Source organism: Trichosurus vulpecula, chromosome 3, assembly GCF_011100635.1.
Source record: "Trichosurus vulpecula isolate mTriVul1 chromosome 3, mTriVul1.pri, whole genome shotgun sequence".
NCBI lineage: Eukaryota > Metazoa > Chordata > Mammalia > Diprotodontia > Phalangeridae > Trichosurus > Trichosurus vulpecula.
The window spans coordinates 387558219-387579387 of NC_050575.1; the positions used below are offsets into that span (position 1 = coordinate 387558219).

General features: G+C 47.8%; 1 protein-coding gene across 1 annotated transcript in view; it reads right to left on the reverse strand.

The window, feature by feature from the left end:
* SLC7A5 (solute carrier family 7 member 5) overlaps positions 1-21169 on the reverse strand; it is a 61257-nt gene that overhangs the window by 14488 nt on the left and 25600 nt on the right. Inside the window, exons 2-4 of the mRNA XM_036752016.1 lie at positions 20836-20961; positions 4564-4669; positions 2528-2572 (exon numbers count right to left, since the gene is read on the reverse strand). Coding sequence (XP_036607911.1) covers positions 2528-2572; positions 4564-4669; positions 20836-20961 — 277 coding nt within the window. The remainder of the gene's footprint in view (positions 1-2527; positions 2573-4563; positions 4670-20835; positions 20962-21169) is intronic.

Consider the following 21169-nt stretch of genomic DNA (forward strand, 5'->3'; position numbering starts at 1 on the left):
ATCCTCTCAAGGCTCCAGTTTCCAGGGCTGTCATAAGTATAAGAAGTTACATAAAGTCCTCTGGAAACTAGAGAATGCTACAAAGGAAAGTCTGAAAATTACTGTTTATAATAAGATTTTATAATATGTATATAAAAAAGCCTAACTCAACTTGTATTCTCATAGCCTGAGACCAAAACGAGAGAAGCCTCAGGTTGTCCAGTCTGACCCTCTCCATTTAGAAGTGAGGAAATGGGGGCTTCCAATGGAGGCCTTTGGTGACTGCCTAAGGTCTCATATACACATAAGGGGCAGAGCAGGGACATGAAGCCAGGCCCTGGACAGGAAGCCCAGAAGGCTTGTCCACTGTCCCTTGAGGTTCCTGCCCCTTGAGGAAGTAGTGAAAGCAAGCCCACTAAGCCCTTCCAAATGATGCAAATAATGTACCTGTAAATATGCAAATCTAATGTACTCTAGCCACAAAGACAGGTCTACTTAACTGGACACAAGTGTGAAGCTATTTTCCTTAAACCCTCCACCCCTGCCCTCAGCCTTGCCATCTCCACAGTCCTTGCATTTCTTCTAGTAATCAGGCCACCACTTTGCTCACTTTCACCTAACCCTGGGTCTCATCTAATGTGTCTTGCCCAAAACAGCCTGATTACTAGATGGTGGAAAAAAAAAAAAAGCAATAAACCCTCTCCCCCCTCAGGAACTTCACAGAGCTGGCCTTCTGGTATAAAGGGAGTGCCTAGAAAGACTTGGGGTCTGAAAAGCTGTCTCCCCAACCCCAGACAGCCTCCTCAAGTCCCCCTGATTCTGCTGGTGAAGGCCCAGTGGTGATACTACTGGCCCAGATCTGTGGTCTCATTCGTAACCGATTGATTGATTCTCTGTGTGAGTGTGAGTGTGAATGTGTGTGAGTGTGTGTGTGTGTGTGTGTGTGTGTGTGTGTGTCCTTTCACTTCATCTACACGACGAGCTTGTTGCCAGCAGTGGCCCCCATCCTGCCTTAAACCTCTCTGTCTGTTCCCATAGCACAGAGAATAGGGCTGAGTACCTTGGCTGCCATTACACCTTGCCCAGTGGATGTGTAGGATCGTTGCGTGTGGGTCAGGGCCCTGGCTGAAATCCTGGACCTAGTACCTGCTACCTCTGTCCTTTTCCTCTATAAGTGAGTGGGTGGCTCTATATGATCTCGGGGATGTTTGGGGGTGGCAGTAGCTGCCTCTGAGGTAAGAGAAAGAGGAGGACAGCTGGCTGACAGACAACTGGTAGCCTTGTGCATAAATACACAGTACTGGCTCTGAGGAACCTCCACAGGGCTTGACACTAGGTGGAAGGGACCACAGGAATCATCTAGGCCACCCCTTACAAAGTCCTAACTGCCTTGTGCTCAGCTGAACAGCGACTTGGGCAGGCTCTCAGACCGCTCTCATGCTTAAGGCCCCTTCCCTTTCCACTACCTCCAAGGTTAGGAAGACCAGCCAGTCCTGGAAATGGAGACAGCTGCCTGCCTCCCTTCTTCCTTCAGCTTTTACTTTGGTTTCCTTTCTTCCAAGGGGGGAAATCCTCAGTGGGTCAATCTGTTTGCAAACACACCTGATGGTAAATGCTTCTCTATTTAAAAAATAATCTAATGAGAGAGCTCATTTCAGGACTCTGGTAAGAACTCCCCTCTTCGGCCTTCCAGATGAACTACCTGTCCAACTCAGCCTGCCCCTAGTCAGGCCAGCAGCAGCTGTATCAGAGCCCCACCCAGCTCTCTAGGCCCATGCTCCCAATGACATCTCCTTAGTTCTTCTAGTCAGTTTGCCCAGCCTTTCCTGGCTGTGTGCACTTGTGATTTTGAACACCAAATGTTAATAGGGTGGGACACAGCTCCTTCTTCCAAGGAGGGGCCAAGAGCTGAGGTCCCATCCTTGGCCCTGGGCCCTGTCTCCTCAGCCTTGTACCCAAGATGGAAGGTCAGCGGTGATCATGGGATCACAAAGTGGGAGCTGTCTGGTCCAACCCCCTCATTCTGTGGATGAAGAAGCTGAGGCCCAGAGAGGGGTAGTGACTTCAGGGGGTACCACAGAACATCAAGCCGGGAGTCAGGAGGATATGAGTTTAAATCTGGCCTCAGACACTCAGTAAGCTAAATGACCCAGGGTAAGTCCTCTGTCTGCCTCAGTTTGGATGGCTGTGAGGCGCAAACATTTATAAAGCATTTTGCAAACCTTAAATTGCTAGGTAAATGCCAGCTGTGACCCGAGTTCGTGGCAGAGTGGTGACAAGAATCCAAAGCTCTTTCTGCTAACCCCAGACCATCTGTCCTAACCTCTCAGCACCTCAACTTCCAAGAAGAGGGCAACTGATCTTTACGAGAACAGGAGAACTGAAGTGTCAGGCTTGGGGTTTTATTTTATTTGACTGGAGACAGAACCCTACAGAGTCCTGTCATATACAGAGGTCAGCCCAAATGCCTGAACCTTGGGCTCCCTTCCAGAGAAGCACAGGTTATTCTGTGGTTCATAAAATTCATAATTATATTTGTTAAACGTACCTGTAAGGGTTTATCATCTCCTCTGTGACAAAATTCAAGTAGTTCCTGAAATTTAAAAGACAGAGTTTTAATATTTCCCCTCCTTGGGTCTTCAGAAAACCAACAGTGAAATCGACAGAGATAGGAGGATGGGCTAGAAGTAACTACCAAAGAAGACCTTCCTCCCAGGGGTTTCAGAGTCTCAAGGGCTGAGAATAAACCCTCTGGATGTGACTCGGTTTCAATGGAGGGCTGTCCTGCTCCAACGGCTCCCAATTTGAGATAGAGCTTCCAGGCTGAGGAAGGGATACCTTGGGGTGAGTCATGGTTCACAACGTAGCCTCATCTGCTTCAAAGTTAGGCAAGGGTCATGTAGGTCAGGGATGACTCTACTAGGGTAGGATCCCACATTATTTCCCATCAATCAGAACCCTTAAGGCCATAGTGAGTGGAGGTAGTATGCAATGTGACTTCCTTGTAGGGCACTAAGAAACCTAAGGTGGGTGGTATCTGCTCCCACCTGCCAGGAGCATGCAGGTGGCCAAAGGCAAGGACGGAGGAAAAACACTAGAAACCTTCCCCATGCCCCCTAACTAACCAAAGAGGGCTGGTGCTCCCCCCAGATCTGGCTCAGCCGCTCATCTGGCCCGTTCCATCCAGTCCCTGCTCCTAAGAGGCTCACCCTTCAACCTCTGCATCCATAAGCACATGGGCCTGGATCTGGGATCCAGTGCTCAATACAGCACCGGGCACCCAGCAGCGCTCAGCCACTCTCCATGCCCTGACCAGAGTCTTCAGGGGTCAGCCACCCAAAGGGCAGCTTTTAAAGAAACCGCTTTTAAAGAAATCTGGTGACGGTCCAGTCAGCCACAAGAATTCTCTATTCTCTTTCTACTGAACTGAACTCTCAGTTATCTAGCCTGCTGGAGGGAGGGGCAGCTAGGTGGCGTTAAAGTGAAGAGTGCCGGGTCTGGAGTCAGGAAGACTCATCTTCCTGAGGTCAAATCCAGCCTCAGACACTTACTAGCTGTGTGACCCTGGCTAAGTCACCTAACCCTGTTTGCCACAGTTTCTCATCTGTGAAACGAGCTGGAGAAGGAAATGGCAAACCCCTCCAGTGTCTCTGCCAAGAAACCCCCAAATGGGGTCATGGAGAGTCGGACACGACTGAAACTTGAACTGGAGGGAGGGGGGAGTGTTTACACGCCTATATCTTGGGAATGGATTTTAACGTGGGCCTATCTGATGTAAAACAGAGGGCACAGACAAAAACGTTGTTATTCCATTAACATGCCTCAGTCTCCTCAGTCTATTCAACCCTGTTCCTTGGTCTCTGAGCTGGACCAAAAGGCAGGATCACCACCCTAGCAATACAATTGCTTCACCGCCCCCCAAACCACCCCATCTCTGGAAACTGTTAGATTAAATGATGGTTCATAACTACGGGAAGGTATTAAAATTTCTGGTTGAAGGTAGCAGCAATGAGGGAGGAATGAGCTGTAAATAAGAATATCTAGTGCCAACCAAGGGACTCCTACCACAGTGATAACTCAGGGGCTATGGAAGCCTCAAATGGGAAGTAAAATCTGAAAGGCGCCATGGCTGGGTTGGACAGCTGTGACTGCCTACCAGGCCCATGACGCCCTTCTCCATTTTGCTCTGTACTAATTGGTCTTTTCCTCTATATGGATACTTGAGAACTGTGTTCCCAGAAGAGCTCCTGGCCCCCATCCTCATATCTGCTGTCATTCAGGCCTGCAGGTGGTCCTCATTGACTAAGTATTCTTCTTGCCTCCTGTAGCCTCTTAAAAACCTATGTGTTCTTACTTCCCTGCCAACCTGATCCATGACTACGGGCATGAGGGGCAGCTCAGAGACTCACAATCGTGGCCCAGCACAGCCCTTGCTCTTCCTATGGACAGAAAGAAAGGGCATCCTAAAGCAGCCCAAAGATCACCGAGTGACCACTTCCACGAGTGGCCAAATGGTCACTGTCTGACTGTAAACTGAGCTACGACCTTCTACAGGAAGCACAGGAAGACCCTCCAGCATCTTACCAGCCACCGTAGGCAAAGAGGCCGCTGTATAATGCCAGCACTATGTTCCCAACATCTAAATTGGTGCCTTCGAACGATAGCTGGGGGCTCAAATTGGAGACCTCGCCTGCAAAATGAAACAAAATGAAGGAAGGGGACAAAGTCATTAGCACATCCTCAAAGGTTATGGTGCCAAGCTCAGGGCGGCTTGTTCACTTTAGTCGGACCAGCAAAGGGCAGAAGTTCAGGTGGGAAAAGGCTGTTCAGTCATTCTTTTTTTAACATACATTTTTATTTCTTTTGCTAAACATTTCCCAATTACATGTAAGTTTTTAACATTCATCTTTAAAATTTTGAGTTCCAAATTCTCTCCTTTCCTTCTGCTGAGAAGGCAAGCAATAGATACCAATTATACATGTGAAGTTGTGCAAAACCCGTTAGCCACTGGAAGCACTAGTACATGGCTACAGTATTACTGCTGATGCACAGCAGCGCTGAAGGCTAGCCACAGCAATACGGATTCCTTCCAAGTCTCTGCTGTTCGTTTCAAGGGACTGTGCTATGACAGGAGCATACAGGCATCCAAGCCCTAGCTCTTCATCTACAGGTGAGGAGGGGAGTAAGCGCCAAGGTCACACACAGCAAGTGAGCGGCAGAAGGTGGCCTGACCCAGGGACGCAGCAAGGAGAAAAGTGAAGACCTGAACCCAGGGCCTCTAAACCTGGAGCTCCTTCCCTTCGGGTTTCATTTCTTTCTTATAAGAGCCCAGGGAATGGTCCCATTTTACAGACAAGTAAACGGAGTCACTCTGACTCACCCAAAGGCAACAGCCAGTAAGTGGTATTTCCTCCAGACACTCTTTTAATGTCATCTTTATTGCCAAACGGAAGGTCAGACGGGTCCCACCGATTTAAGAGGCACCCAAATGGTGCATTGGGTAGAACAGCGAACCTGGAGTCAGGAAGATCTGAGTTCAAATCTAGCCTCAGACATTTTCTAACCATGTGATCCCCGAGCAAGTCACAACCACCGCCTCAATTTCCTCATGTGTAAAGTAGGCATAGACCTCCCAGGATGGCTGTGAGGATAAAATGATGAAGCATTTGTAAAATGCTCTGCAAACCTTCCAGTGTTATCCACACACTATTTGAGAGACAGGCTATCAAACAGCATCCACTGAACTGCTATCGGAGAAGGACATAAGCCGCTTCCTGCCTGCTGGAGACCAGACCTGCTGAGCTGAGGGAGACCTGGGAGAATATGGCTTTAGCCACCTTAAAGCCTGTGCTTTTAACCCTCTAGGTGTTCCCTCCAAAAACACAGAGGGCGCGGATTCCATGGCAGATAGTCTCTATGAGCCACTGTGGCCCCGAGCGTCAACCGACCACCTTGCAACCCACCCTTCCAGTATGGGTTTTACTGGCACAACCTTCAAGACAGGATGTGGCAAAATAGCATGGAATCCATGCTGATTCTTAGACTGACTCCCATGAGAGATGTGGACTAGACCTCTCAGGTCCTTGTCAAATTCCCACAAGCCTTTGAGGATGCTCAGGATCACCTCTGCCTTAGGAAAAGGCAGAAGAGGACTTCAAACCACAGGACTCACCATCAGCACATAGGAGAAAGCACACAGATTCTGAGAACTTGTGTTCACATCCCACCCCTGACATCAGTTTGACCCTGGGCCTTGGTCTTCTCACCTACAAAATGCAAGGGTGAGGTGGGCCTCCAAGGTAGATTATAGCTTCTACATCTCTAAACCTGGGATTTTATTTATTTCGATGTTGTTTTAAAACATACTTGTCTTAAAATACATAATTGTGCCATAACAGCCAATAAATGTGAAGACTAGAGAATCAGGGGAAGAACTGAGTGAACCGATACAGAATGAAGTATGAAGAACCAGGAAAACAAATACACGATGACAGCGCTGCAAATGGAGAGTCCACGAACACACAACATGCTGAATACCATGTAAATAATTGAGCTGGACTCTTAAGAAGAGACCCTCTTTCTTGCCAAGATGGGGGTCCTTGGGGGAAGAACCCTGCACGTACACATCAGTGCTGGTTGGCTTTGCTGAGCTTTCCCCCTTGTTTTCCTATCCTTTTTTCCAGTCTTATGGCTCTCTGGGAAGGTGAGAGAGATGTTTGGAGACAAAAACAAGGTACAAAGATGTCAATAAAAATTGTTAAAATATTTAGCTGCTTTCTTCCCTAGAATCACTTCACTTTGTCACTTCGTGGGATGGATCCCCATGGTGATTCCCTGGTGTAGGGCCTACAGTACACAGTCCCACAGAACCAGCGGCCCAGGACACCAAGAGCCTAAGGGATTTGCCCAGTGTACCACAACCAATACATGGCAGAAGGGGACACAGACCCTGCAGACTTCTCAGCCACTGACTGGTATGTGAGGATCCCTGCAAGCCACACAGTGACTTTGTTTTAAAATGCAACCTTATCTGTGTTCTTATATTTTATTTGTTTTGTTCAACATTTCCCATTGTAATCCAGATCCCCTCTGGGCATCCTCCCATGCTGATTCTCATGTTATTTCTTGGGTCCCCCCCAAAGACCATCACACTGACAAGCTTTACATCAGTCATTCCCTAATGAGTCAAGGTCAAGCCATGTTTGGCTAGCACACACAGAATCACCATGAAGTCTTATGTATGGACGGTGCCCCAGTAACCAGTCTGTCAAAGGTGAAGATCAGGTCTGGAAAAAACCATCCTTGCTTTTGGCCATAGGAGCCTTCGGCACACACCCTGGGGTGAGGGGATGGCACCAGCTTATACTGTAACTGAAGCTGTTTCCTGCTGTAAAATAAACCATGAGGGCCCCTAGCACATTCTTCCTGCTGCGATTCAGGACCCATAGCCCACAGCCAGGAAACAACAGCTGTGCAGTCAAGAGGGGCTAGGAATGGATGCTTTAATTAGGAGACCACCTGTGACCCTTCTGGGGCTGGAGCCCTGGCAGGAGGAGGAAGTGGGTAGGGACCCCTCCAGGCTAGTTAAGGAAGCCCATGAAAGCAACACTTCCAAAACCAGAGGCCTGGAAGCAGAAGGTTTGGGCTAAGCCACACCAATCGGTTCAAAGCTGCTGGCTTCTTGTTTGTTCCCTGTCTTCCAGGGTCACCTGGCATGGCTGCGATGGAGCTATGTATGTCCAATATGTACGTCAGGGAGGGGGGCCAGAGAGAAGACCCAAAAGAACGCTGCAGGAACAAAACTAGACCTGAGGGCCTCTGAATTCCTGGCTGTTAATAACAACCACCATAGCTATGTTTGCAAAGTGCTTCATAAATATCTCATTTGAACTTCACATCAACCCTCGGAGGCAGGTTCCATTATTATCCCCATTTTATAGAGGAGGAAACTGAGGCAAGCAGCACTTGCCCAGGGTCACACAGCTAGTAAGTGTTGGGGGTCTGTATTTGAACTCAGGTCTTCCTGATTCCAGGCCCAGGACTCGATTCACCGCAACACCCTGCTTCCATGGTTTCACCATGGACCTAGTGTAACAACCAGGGGTGGGCCCTACAGCTGTCTGCTGCTTTCGGGATCTCTCTGGTTAGCTCCTCAGGAATGAAGCTGCCCCTTCCCCAAGTAAAAGGACACATTTACCTCTCACCCCTTCTTATAACAAAAGCAAACTACTCACAGGCCGGGGCCTTTAACAAGTATCTTTCTTTTATTCAATCAACAAAAAATACACTCAAGAGAAGAGGGAGGCCATTGATCACACTGTCCTGCACAGAACCCTAGACTGGGAGTCTGGACTTGCCCCTGCACCTCATGTGCTGTGTAGCCACAGACAAGTCACTTATTCACAATAGATATTGGAGAAGAAAGAAGAAAAAAATTGGTCAAGAAGAGGGGCACGACTATGGCAGAATGAATAGTGTGCATTCACCAGCAGACAGGGTTTCTGAGTCAGATGATCTGCCTCTTTTCCTTTGCCCTGAGAGAGCAGGAGTGGACGTGGGTTGATAACATATTAAAAGTGTTTAAACGACAACCTGCTCCATGTGACACCAAAGGTCCCATGAGTGCTGAGGATCTGTAAGATTCTGCAATTCGTCCTAACAGCTTCCAAAGGGGCTTAGCTCGCTGCTCAAACTGCTCCGGATCAGGGCATGGCTGCCCGGGGAGCCAGCTGGCGCCTCGGCCCTCCAGGCACCACCAAAGGGTGAGAAAGGGGGTCAGCCTGGGCCCAAAGGTGAAAACAGGGTTCAGCTGCCTATTCGCTGGGACTGTGTGTTCCTAAACTGGGTGTTACCATCACCTCACCATCCGCAATAGAAAAAGCGCCAGAGCTGCTATCAACAGCCCTGGCTTTGAATTTTACTCCCCAACCATGTGACCACAGGCAAGGCCAAATTCTCTGGGTCCCCTGGGGATGAGACTCTATGGAGGATGGATCCTTTCCAGCTTTGACCTACTATACTGACAATCCTGGGGGCATGCTAGCTGTTTTCTTGAGGGATCCGGGAGGGATCACAGTACTAGGGCTGGAAGGGGCCTCCAAAGGCCATGTGGTCTTAGCTAGAAGTCCCCTCACGTAAAAGGGCCAAGGCTTCTTCAGGTCAGGGACTCCTGTTACTTAGGTGCTGACCTAACTAAGAGCAATGAGGAAGAGGCACCGATTCTGCTCATGCCCCAGAGGGCAGAACCAAGAATAAGGAAAAACCTCCTTTAACAATCTGAGTTATCCTAAGAAAGCACCTCCCTCCCACCCACCCCACCTCTGCAAAGGTGAACAACTTGGCATCAGACTTTCCCCAGGTGTTGGGGACCTTTCCTGAACAGGTTTTTCTCCTTCTCTTTTTTATTCTTTCTTACATGGGAGAAGTTTTTGGAGGGACAGGAGAGGGATGTATTGGGAAAGAGGTGATGTAAAAACAGAGATACGGATAATCTCTTTTCTTAATCAGAGCTATCCTGGGGTGGTGGGTTCCTCCCCTCATTGGAGGTCCCCACACGAAGTCTGGACCGGACAACCCCCTGGTTGTGCTGGAAGTGAGGATCTGTCTATGGTCACAGATTGCACTGGACAGCCACAGAGGTCCTTTCCAATCTGAAATTCCGGGATTATAGGGACAGTTTTAAAATAAAGAAAGGGCTACAGGATTACTTATTTACAATAAACTATTTTCATCTCTCCTAACACGAAGCCTGAGCAAGCATCCAAGATAAGCACAGGATTTCCTACAGGTAAATGCACACACAAATGCTGTAGGCTCCAAAGGAGTGGAAAGGGAAGTGAGTACCTTTATGATAGACTCCCAAAGTTCCTGGGGTGTTGGCTACTGCTCCAGTTTATTTGTTTTTCTTAGAGGCTCAGAAGTTATTTGGTCTCAAGTCTTTTGATCTACAGCCTAAAATCCAGGCCAAGGGTAAGGGAAGAGAGTGAGGAAGAGATAGACATCTCCATCATCCATCTACTGGATGAGACAAGTGACCTCCTTTGAAGAAGAGGAAGAGCCGACTCCGTGGGGCACACTAACATCTGACTGCCAGCCCCCAACATGATCTATCTCAGAGATGAAGAGCTTCTCAAACCATGGCAGGCAGCAAGGTCACACAGCAATCTGCAGAACTGGGGTGTGATCAGCCCGGGAGAGGAGAGGAGGCTCAGATGCTCCCCCCCGGAGTGTTCTTTCCCTACCCTTTGAACCCCCCAAGGAAAGGTTGCAGGTTTCCCTATGTGCCCATCCCATGTGGCTCCTGCAGTAGATGGCAGCCTTGACCCATGACCATCATCCCAACAAGGCCATTCTTCCATCTGGGGTATTTCCCCTGCCCTTGCCGTGCTACAAGGCCCTTTTCCCCATCTGTAATCCCTAGAGGCAGAAGCATTGTCTTGGGTCAACCGCAAGGAAGGCATACCAAGGCAATGTCTCTAATGGGGCTGGGAGTGGTGAGGGCCCCCCCAGGAGAGAGAAAGAGCCAGGATTCCCTGGGTCTTGGCATGGCTGAGATTGCTTAGGCTACATAGAAACAGGAGAGACAGCTGAGAAGTAGCTTCACTCAGGTCCAAGCACCTGCCATAGAAAGGTGGTGACTTTTCAGACCCTTGAATCTGACTGTGTAGAACCAGCACAAAGCTCATAGCCCTTTACCTCGTAACCAGAGGCTTAGAAATGAAGGCATCCTCCAATGCACCCTCAAGGTCCAGGCCCAAGGTCTGGTAGGAAAGATCCTTCAGGTTCTAGGCGTCCTCTTTAAGCAATGGAGAACAATTATGAATTGGAACCTCTGATGTAAAACAGGCTTCCTAAGGCGGCAGGGCAGTGACAGCACAACATACAGCATATGCCGCTGGGCAAGACACCTTCCCTGGGCCTCAGTCTCCTCATCTGTAAAACAGGGGAGGAGGCTGGAAAAGATGACCCCTAAAGTTCCTTTCAGCCCTAAAGCTATCACCCTGATTCAATGGTCTCAAGCTCAACAGGCGATAAACCATATGTTGTTCAAACGTTTCAAAAATGCTTCCCATCCTTCCTCTTCAGTTATTCTTTGGATACCCTCCTCCCCTGCCAATACTCTACCTGAAGTGAGAGAAAGAGAGAGAGAGAGACAGAGAGAGAGAGACAGAGAGAGCGCTTAACATTTTACCATAAAGTATTCAAGTTAGGTATCAGGAAGAGATTCCAGTTGTGAAAACCTACTTATGTCCATACTACTGTTTCTGCAGGGATCTCAAAGAACAGACTTTCTTTCAGCTGCTAGGAAAGGTTAGAATGGAATGAAATATCTAAGATAGAACCAGATTTCCTGGTATTCATAGCTTGGCTCAGGAGCTTCTCAAGTTTTAGGCAAATAACTAAACACTAACAAATATTTTAGGAAACTGAGTCAGTTAGGGTTTCCTCTTTTTGGTGGTCTTATTTCCTAATGACAGGGACTGAATTTTCCTGCAGGAGACAGGATGCTTTCTTTAATTAAGTGGCTCTTATACCACGCTTTGAGATCCTCAGATGAAATGAAAGCTGATGCAGGGACAGACACAACTACCAGCTTCTCCATCCTTCCAGCACAGCCTGCCCACAGGCTTTTTTTTCCTTTTTCTTATGTGTGGGGGTCTCACTGACGACTTGGTCCACAGTCCCGTCCCTCCCGAGGCCGTGTCCTCGCTTCCTCTCCCTGCTTGTGCAGGTCCCCACCCCCACCTCTCTGTCCATAGCCCTTTCTGGCTCTCTTGGCTGCAGCAGACAGAACGTATCTGTCTGGGTGCTTGCTGCTAACAATGGGCAGGGCTTGGCTGGCTGTACGTGCTACAAAACTGACTCCGATCCCCTAATCCTCCAGCGACTCCAGTCTCCCAAGGCCTGATGCCCAGCAGGGCTGGGGCTCGCTGGCCCCCTTCCCTAAGTCCTGGGGTTGGGTGGGAGGAGGAGGAGGAGCAGCAAGAACTAGAACAAAGCTTCCCACTTGGCCTGCAAAGGGGGGATTTTGCTGTAGTTATCTGACCAACACTGAAGTGCCAGTAAATGCAGTAAGTAAGGCACTTTGATCAGGACCAGAGGCACAAAGACACAGGCCCTGGCCAAGACGCTTACAGAGGCCTTGGAGAACAGTAGCTGGCCTGCCAGAAAGTGGCCCCCACCAAATCCTAAGGAAGCTTGCTATTTAAAGGGATTATAACATAAGGAACCCTTTCATAAACTGAATCAATGTCCCCAAATTTGTGCAAGTCTGGATAACAGCAAGTTAGCAGAGAAGCTGGTATCTCTCAGTGAGCTCAGACCCATGAGAGTCAGGTAAGGGAACTGGACAAGATCCACCTGGGGCTGAAGGTGCTCTGCAGCCTGGGGCTTCTCCTGACCTCCCCACCACACCTATATCCAACAAACAGGGCACACTGTTGAAGTTTAGTTAGAGGGTGGGAGAAGCTGGGGTCATTACAGTTAAGCTCAATCACTACTTGTTAATTATACCACATGCAAACCAGTGGCTCTGCCACTAACCAGCACTGAGGTGCTTCTCTGGGCTTTTGTATCTCTAAAAAGGGAGTTAGAAATTTAAATTCTAAATCAACAAGTATTTATTAAGTCTAGGTTTGGGAGACAGGACAAGAAAGGAACAGGTAATGCCCTCAAGAAGCTTACATTCTAGGAGACAGAAACACACAGTAAGTGCATGTGTGTGTGCGCGTGCGCACGTGTGCACATGCGCATATAGACACATACAAGGTAGTTCTTGGAGGAAGGGCTCTAGTAGCTAAGGGGGGAGGGAGGAGGTCTTCATGTAGGAGAAAGAGCTTGATTTCCATCAAATTCCAGGATTCTCTAAGGCAGAGATGAAGAAGAAATGCATTCCAAGCTAGGATAAAGGCATGACAATAGGAAGGCCAGAAGGCCAGTGTGGCAGGAGCACCACTCAGGGTCATGAGGCTAGAGAGAAAGGCAAGGGCTGCTGCAGCTGAGCAACAGAGCTAGAGTTACCTCTGCGGCAATGCCTTACAGAAATCAACAAATTTTCACAGTGCTAAATCATACGATCAGCTCCCCTTCTTGATGTCACAACTCCATTAGGTCTGCCTCAGCTCCTCAGCATTTTAGTTTCTTACGACTCGACACTCCCCTCGTGCCCAAGCGGACAAGTGAGATGAGGTGGTGGGTGGCATGGCAGGAGCCTCCCCCTGCCCATTTCCTCCCCTGCAAAGTGAGAGGGGCCAGGCAAAAGGCTTTCTCAGGTCCTTTCCAGGACTCCTAAGACATGCTCTACCCTTGAGGCATTTAGAATAATCAGCATTTATAAAGAGCTTTAAGGTTTGCAAAATGCTTTACAAACATCTGATTTTATCCTCAGAACAACCCCGAGAAGTAGGGGTTGTTATCATCCTCATTTTACAGTTGAAGACACTGAGGCAAACAGCTTAAGGGAATAGCCCAGGGTCACCCAGCTAGGAAACAACTGAGATGGGTCTGAACTCCAGTACACTGGAGTTAGCACTGTAGCTAGCACTGTACCGCCTAGCCGCCTGACCAAAAGCTCTGCTATCTTTTCTCTCTTCTGCTTATCCTGCTTCTCAGTAAACTGAAAGCCTCCTAAGGACTTTAATTTCTTTTGCATGGTACCTAGTCCAAAGCGTCTGTCTCCCAGTTAGAGGCATATACTGAGTGTCCACTATCTTATTCAGAAACAGTGGACATCCGTCCTTAAGGCTAAGGGGAGGTCCCAGGGGCCTGAATTCGAACCTCACCCTACTAAGGTCAGCGCCCTCTGCCTGATCCTCCCTGGGCCACAGCTGCCTTTGCTGTCTGTGGGGGGCTCCCTCCAGGCCAGTAGGCACTTTGGCTTACAAGTGGCAATGAGCAAGCTGGGCAGTTTTCCTACAGTAAGACTATCTAAAAATAAACACATTAAGATAAAAGGGGGGGTGGGAGGGTGCAGCCAGATTTTCCTCTCCTAAGTAGCCAGAGTTCTTTCTACCTACTTTACTAATTTAAAAACTCCTGACCTATTTTTGTCTGCTGTTCAGCTCACACCTACCTGATAATAATGCATGTTTTGGTCTTTTCTGGAATGTGTAATTGGCACTAATGATTAAACAGGGGTTATCCCAAAGTAGCCCAAAGCCAAAGGCAGCTGGCTACCTACAGGCCTGGGTTTTTCCTGTTGACCCTTTAGTGCATTTCTCAGCAATGACTTAGGAACCACCGTTTTCCACATTTATAATCACTTTTCTCTGGATGAATCTCTGAACAATAAAATCACACCCCACCCCAGCCCATTCCGGAGCTGCTTTGGGAACATACCTACTCCATCTGGGACACCCCTAACAAAAAAGTCAGTGAAATCTTAGACACTGAGTCCCAAACTCTGTGGTTTCCATCAGGATAGTCCTCTAAAGAATTCTCTTCCCTTCCTCCCTTTCTACGGTTGGTGGGTAAGAAAAACTAATGGAGTAATGAAACTGAGACAAAAGGTTCCTTCCAATAGGACCTCGGAGACCTAGGGAGACCCTTGCTTTTCCCTATGAGGAAGCTGAGGGGCACACTTCCTCCCCATGCTATAGCTCGGGCTTCCCACAAGAAATGGGATTTCCTAATTCCGATGGCTCCCATAGGCCCAGCACGCTCACGGATGAGGAGCTACAGGCCGTTAAGTCCAGGATGCTCCTATCTGAAATGAATGGCTGCAGAGGATTTGGAGGAGTGGGGCTGAGAAGACAAAAGCCAATCCATGTGATGCCTTGAGGGCTCTCTCTCTGCCCACTCTCCACAGGACCAAGGGGAACACACAATGACTACACTTGTTCCACCCTCTAATTATCGGTAGCTTTTTCTAACCTTCAATACAACCCGAGACTTCTCCAGGATCAGCCTGAAATTAGAACAGTCTTGTTCACTTAATGCTTTGCTTCAGCCTGCCTCTCCCCTCGAAGCCCTGAGCCTGCTGTTTCCTTACTCCTTCGCTCCTGACGTTGGCTCTCATTGCATCTGACAGCCACGGGGCACCAGTGGGCCAGAAAACGGAGTAGGCGACAGGCCAACTTTCCACCTCTTTGATCTAATCTGGGGGCTCCACACAAGTGAGGCATGTGATTTTCTGAAAAGTTATTATTCCAGATGCTGTATTAACACAAAATATGGCAGATCAAAAAGGAGCCAGTTAAGACGTGTCCAGCCCCCATCCCTGAAAGCTGAATCACAAGCCTTCCCACCATCTGAAGCAAGAGGCCATGTGACCTTCCTGCTTGTGGTCAGATTCTCACTCTCCCAGGGTATTCAGCCTTCTTTCAAAAAAGGGCAAGAAACAGTCCCACATACACTGTATAGTCTGCCAGACAATTGTTCTGCCAGCGAATCTTTGAAAGGAAGAACAGTATGCAGCCCAGGCTTGTTTTCAGACCCTCCTTAAGAAAAAGCTCCCTCCCTTCCCCCGCCAAAAAGGCTTCTATGGTATGTATAATTAAGCACAATAGCTATATTAACCCAGAGTGAGCAGTTGTCTTGAACTGAAATGCTCCTGGCTCAAGCTTGCCATTGGCCTGGCCTGACCCTGTTCCGAGACACCTCCAAGATGGCACATACTCTGCTAAGGCCAGACACCTCGAGCAGTTCCATGAAGATTCCAGGGCCAGCCAGCTTTAATTACAAATGTTGTTTGGCAGCTGGAAGTCAGATTCAGACTCAGGCTTATTTCCCCAACCCAGCCCCTTATTTAAACACGTCCTTCAGTTCACTGCCATTCAGTGGAGGGCTCAATGTGCTTTTCCCATCCCATCCTAAGCCCCTGCAGAGAATCCTTCAGCAGCACTGCCACAGGAGTAACTGGCACAACCTACTTCCTTTGACAATGAAATCGTTCTTAAGGCTCAGATCCCATATCCAAAGAGGCTTTCCTCACAACAGACACTAACTTTCCAGTTTCTCCCCACTAATATGGCTTTGGAAATCTCCTAACTCCTTTGGCTCCATATCCCACTGCTGTACTAGAGATCCAGATACTAGGTTCTATTTAATGCGACTCTTCATCACATGCTGTCCTCTCCAACTGGTTATTAGGACTGAGTCTCCACCCCACCCCCCACAAGTTACTAGCTCCCCCGGGGTAGGGACTCTACACAGAGATACTCAACAGAAGAGCTTGCCTCGGGCAAGAGTGGACAATGGGAGAGGAGCACAGTGCAATGCCAGAGAAAGCTCTGGCCTTGGGTTCAGGGCTGCTGAGTTTGTAGGGGAACTTGGGCCAGTTCCTCTCTCGGAGCCTTGGAGGAAGCTGTTTGGACTAAATGATACAAAGGCAAGTGATGCTCTGAGAAGCTACCATCATTTCTGAAGGCAGCAAGCAGTTTTCCTTGGAGGTCGAAGCCTGCCCTCCTTCCTAGCCTAGGAGCCACTGCTGGAGAGAACAGAGGCCTGGATTTCTAGCCCTAAGGCCACCTGTAACTCACCAAGTTACACTTGAAGTTATTTCTGTTCCATCTGGCTTCTTAAAAGGTCAAGGAAGAAGGCCTCTATAGCAATGCCATGAGTCGTCAAGAAACGTTCCTGTTTCCTTGATACTCATCAGGTCATTTCATCTCTGGACTGCAGCTTACTCATCTGAGACAAAGGTGCCTTCCAGCTCTAAACCTCACAATCTTATAAGACTCAGTTCCGGCACCATAACTATTTCCACTCTCTGGAACTTAGGGCTAGACTAGACATCTCCAAGTTCTTCTTCCTACTCTAACACCCCAAGATTGTTTATAGTCAGTTGGGGATAGATATTATAGATAAAGGCCTTTTTTGGAAAACTTCAAAGCTTTCCTTAAAAAATGCCAAAACTGAAATGTAAGACCATGGGATTACTGGTTTAAAGCTGAAAGGAACCTTAGAGATTATATGAAACACAGTTCCATCTCTCAGTGATGGAAGACTCACATTTGCACAATTCTCACAAACATCTCTAGGGGTCAGGGCCATGGGTATGAGTCTAGAAATTCATTCCCAAGGATGGAGAGAGGACATTGAGCCCCTAATGGTGGGGACAAAACAGAAGATTTGGTTCATTAATAACAAATTTCTACTGTGTTTGGATCTCAAAGAGAACAGGCTTGAAAAGGAAGCTTTCCCATCTTCAAGACGCAACAATGCAGCCAGTGGAAACCTCTTAGTTCTGTTTATGGTCCATGTAAATACAAACTTGGGGGTCAGGGGCGCTAACCCAGAAAGAGAGGGCAGATGTAAGAAATGAGAAGAGCAATACCAAGAAAAGCTATTTAACTTCAGTCACCCACGAAACTAAATGTCATGGGAACTAAGCACCCCTCCACCTCCCCCGCGGTTCAAGGCAGCCAAAGTATTGGAGAAGTATGTTCAAGGCGGCATGTGTTTTCCTACAACAATGGTCAGTAGCCAATGGTCAGGTTCAGTAAACCCAGGGGCCATGATTGCTCCTGTGATAGGCTCCTTTATCCTAAAATCAAACCAGGACTGAACAACGCACATACACAAAAAACCACAAACAACCAAATCCTGCCTCCCCTGCATGGGAACAGAATTCCTCAAAGCGTCCACTCTCACCCACATGCTTAGAGGGCAAAAGAGCTCCTGGACAAAAGCCCTCCCTCCAACCACCTCTTATCCCTTTAGTCAGCTGTCCTGGATATCAGTGGCAGAAAGGCTGGCAAAAGGCCCAGATGGGACACTGCCACTGGACTGAAGGACAGCATCCACATAGGTAATCTTTACTGCAAAGACTCAAGGGTAAACTCTAGGAAAATATCAGCTAGGACCTACAGTTTATGAACAGAAGACTATACAACGTTCACAGAAAAAGTTCAAGAGAAGGACCACAGTCATCCTCCACTAGCTTAAAATGGAGATAAAAAGGGTGTCACGACATTCGACAATAGTCTTTCAGTCATTACAAGGGAAATCAGAACGCCTAGTGTTGTATTACTAAGTATGATGAGTCACAGAACTGAGGGAGAAGAAGCTTTAAGGGATCATTCCATTTGAAAGTGAGGAAACTGGAGCTCAAAGAGTGACTGGCCCTGGCTGAGGTCACTGAGACTTCTGCCATCTACACACTATAAAGACAAGGATCAAGATGGTCCCTTGGAATAAAATCTAGCCAAACAACTGAACTCCCTGTTCTAGGAAAACTAGTGTATTCTTCATTCAAAAGAAGAATTAAACAAAAATGATGAAATAAAAGGCCTCTGAGGTGGGGAAGGGAGTAGCTGCTTTTGGTGGTTCTTTTTTGTTGTTGTTTTGTAACTACATAATACAGAATTTCACAAACAGGTTAGTTTGTTTTAAAAAAAACAAAAACAAAGCCAGGCTGAACAGCAGTCCATTTCTCATCTGGGAGGACCCTGGTCACAGCTTCGCTTGGTCACAGGGAGAGAAGGGTCTGTTCCTAGGCCATGGTTCCAGACTATCTGGCTCAATGGAATGTGTGTCCACGTATTCACAAACGCTGGGGGACCTGCTGGGCCTCCCACTATGCAACCACTAAGAGCCAATTCAGAAGTGCATTCAAATTATGCTTGGTTAAAGATGCCATAAGGAAGGAAGATGACATGACAAGAGTGTCCCCCAGGAAAACTCTTCATCCTGGACTGAGGACTCCTGGGGTTCACAGACCTATCTGTGCAGGGGGGAAGAGAGGTAAGCTCTCTGGAGCCAAGGTGCAGGGCTTTAAGGCTCTTTTCAATTTGGACTTGAAAAAGGAGGCCAAGGGGAACACAGGAAGGTTCCGACCCAGAGATGGTAATACTGCAGGTCGGATTCTTATACGTGCAAGGTGTAGTTAACAAATCACACCTGATCAAAATACAACAAACACATTTATTTCATTCTGCCTGGGGTCGATTCTGGATTCTCCAGCTGGTTATCAACACAATGATCCAATTAGACCGACACAGGAATTCAGATTGTGAAGGCAGAGTGAGTCAACAAGCAATATAGGGAGTGTACAAAATGCCAAGAATGGAGAAAGTGGGACAGAATTTTCAAAAACTGGGGAAAAGGGAAGGTATTTCAGAAATCTTTGAAGGAGGAATTCTACAAAAAGTGCAATTTTTCTAAAAGGTAGGGCAAGAATTAAGATGGGAGGAGTGTGGCAGTGTTTTCTACAAAAATATATGTACTTGAATAGAATTCTTTTCCATTGAAGATTTCACCTGGTGTTGATCTGATCACAACAGATAACAAGGGGTCAATGCAAATTAACCATCACATGCCTCTTCAGACCAACATTTGCAGAAGTATAGACAGCTGGATTAGACCAATGGACTTTTCTTCGATGCACAGAAGTGCATTCCAAGTGGTGTCTGCTAATGATGTCATGAAACAAAGGCTGGAAGCATGGTGCCTTTCAAGTGAGTTGACAAGATGAGTCAATCTCATTTCAGTAACTTACTAGATGCATGACCCCGGGGTTAGCCATCCTCAGCCTCAGAGCTTTCTCCTACTATGACCAGTCACATCAGATGATGGCCATCATTGGCTCTCCACTCCCTGACAGCACTCACTCCTCCAAGTCCATAACCAGTCCCTAGCCACCTGGACGCTTTCTCCAACAAGAAACAAGAGCCAGGAGTACAAACACCCACTGTCACTATCACTAGCTGAGACCACCCACAAATCTCTTTGCTTCTCTCAATCTCATCTGTAAAAGAAGAGGTTGGACTCAGACAGCCTCTATGGTCCCTTTCTGTTTTGGTTTTTTGGGAGGCAATCAAGGTGAAATGACTCACCCAGGGTCATACGGCTAGTGTCTAGATCTGAACTCAGGTCCTCCTGACTCCAGGGCCAGTGCTCTAACCACTGCACCACCTAGCTGCCCCTATGGTCCCTTTCTTAGGATCTCATGTTATGAGGAAATACCCTAGCTACCTCACAGAACATATTTGGACAAAAATGCTTTATCAACACTAAAGTATAAATAATTTAAAGTTCAAGTTAAAGCAGATTTTTAGATTTTTTTTAGAAAGTCACATCTATAAAAATGAAAGGTTTGGACTGGGTCCCAAAGTCCTTTGCCACAATGTCCTCCCTTCTCCTTAAGCCCTATCTGAATCATGCTTGTCCTCCATGAGGCCCTCTGTGACCAATCCAGCAATCCTGCTCTCTTCTGAGTTACCACCGGGCCTTTTCCCGTTGTACATACTCTTGGCACTTAGCACGGGCTGCCAGTGTTGTGGCAATCTCTTCATTTGTTGTGTGCTTGGCCTCTCCAGTTGGGACTGCAGGACTGGAACGTCTACCTTCAATCAACCAAGAAACAGCTATATGCCAAGTGCCTCAGCAGCCTGGCATTTAAAGGTTTCTACACTCTTATCTCACATCATTGCCTTTCATGCACTGGGTTCCCACCTCCAACAAGAAGCCCTCCTTGTCTGATCCTGGGAAGAGGCTGAAAGGGTTTTCTTTAGAGCACTGTCCAGAAGCCTGTCACCACCACGACCACCATCACTATCACTGACTTTTATCAGACTTATCTGTGTACATGCTGTATTCCACTTTAGGAGTTAGCCCCTTGAGAGCACAAACAATGCCCCTCCCTGCCACCCAAAAACAAAACAAAACTCAGGACATGGCCAAATGCATTCAGTTTTTTAAATATTTGTTTGAATTTGAATTCTGACCATGTTCATGCCCCCACCTATACTTCATTGCTTCCAGAGGAAGGGCAACATTGTAGACATCTATTCATGAAAAAGAATCTTCATATCTTAAAGGGGGCTGCGAATACTCCCTGTCCTATGGGACAGCTCTCAGGGAGGGATGAGGAGGGAGGGGTACATATGATACAAATAGAAGCAGGGCTGTACTTACCCTTTCCAATTTGAATGAAGCCGAGGAGAATGATCAAGGCCAAAGCCAGTAGTTTTGCTGCAGCAAACGCATCCTGGACCCGCGTGGCGGCCTTCACGCTGTAACAATTCACCGCCGTGAGTAACACTGGGGAGAGGGAGGATAGAAACAAAAAATGGTTAGTTTCCATTGCAGCAATAACAAAGTCTCTGGTGTAAAGAAAACACACAGTAAAAGCCAGCCCGCCCCACCAACTGTGGGGCTGGCATCTGGCAGATGCTGGGCTTGGCACACCTCAGAGCAGCAGTGCCCGCAATCCTGACCTCGTGACCCGCCCCCCACAAGTGCTGGGGTT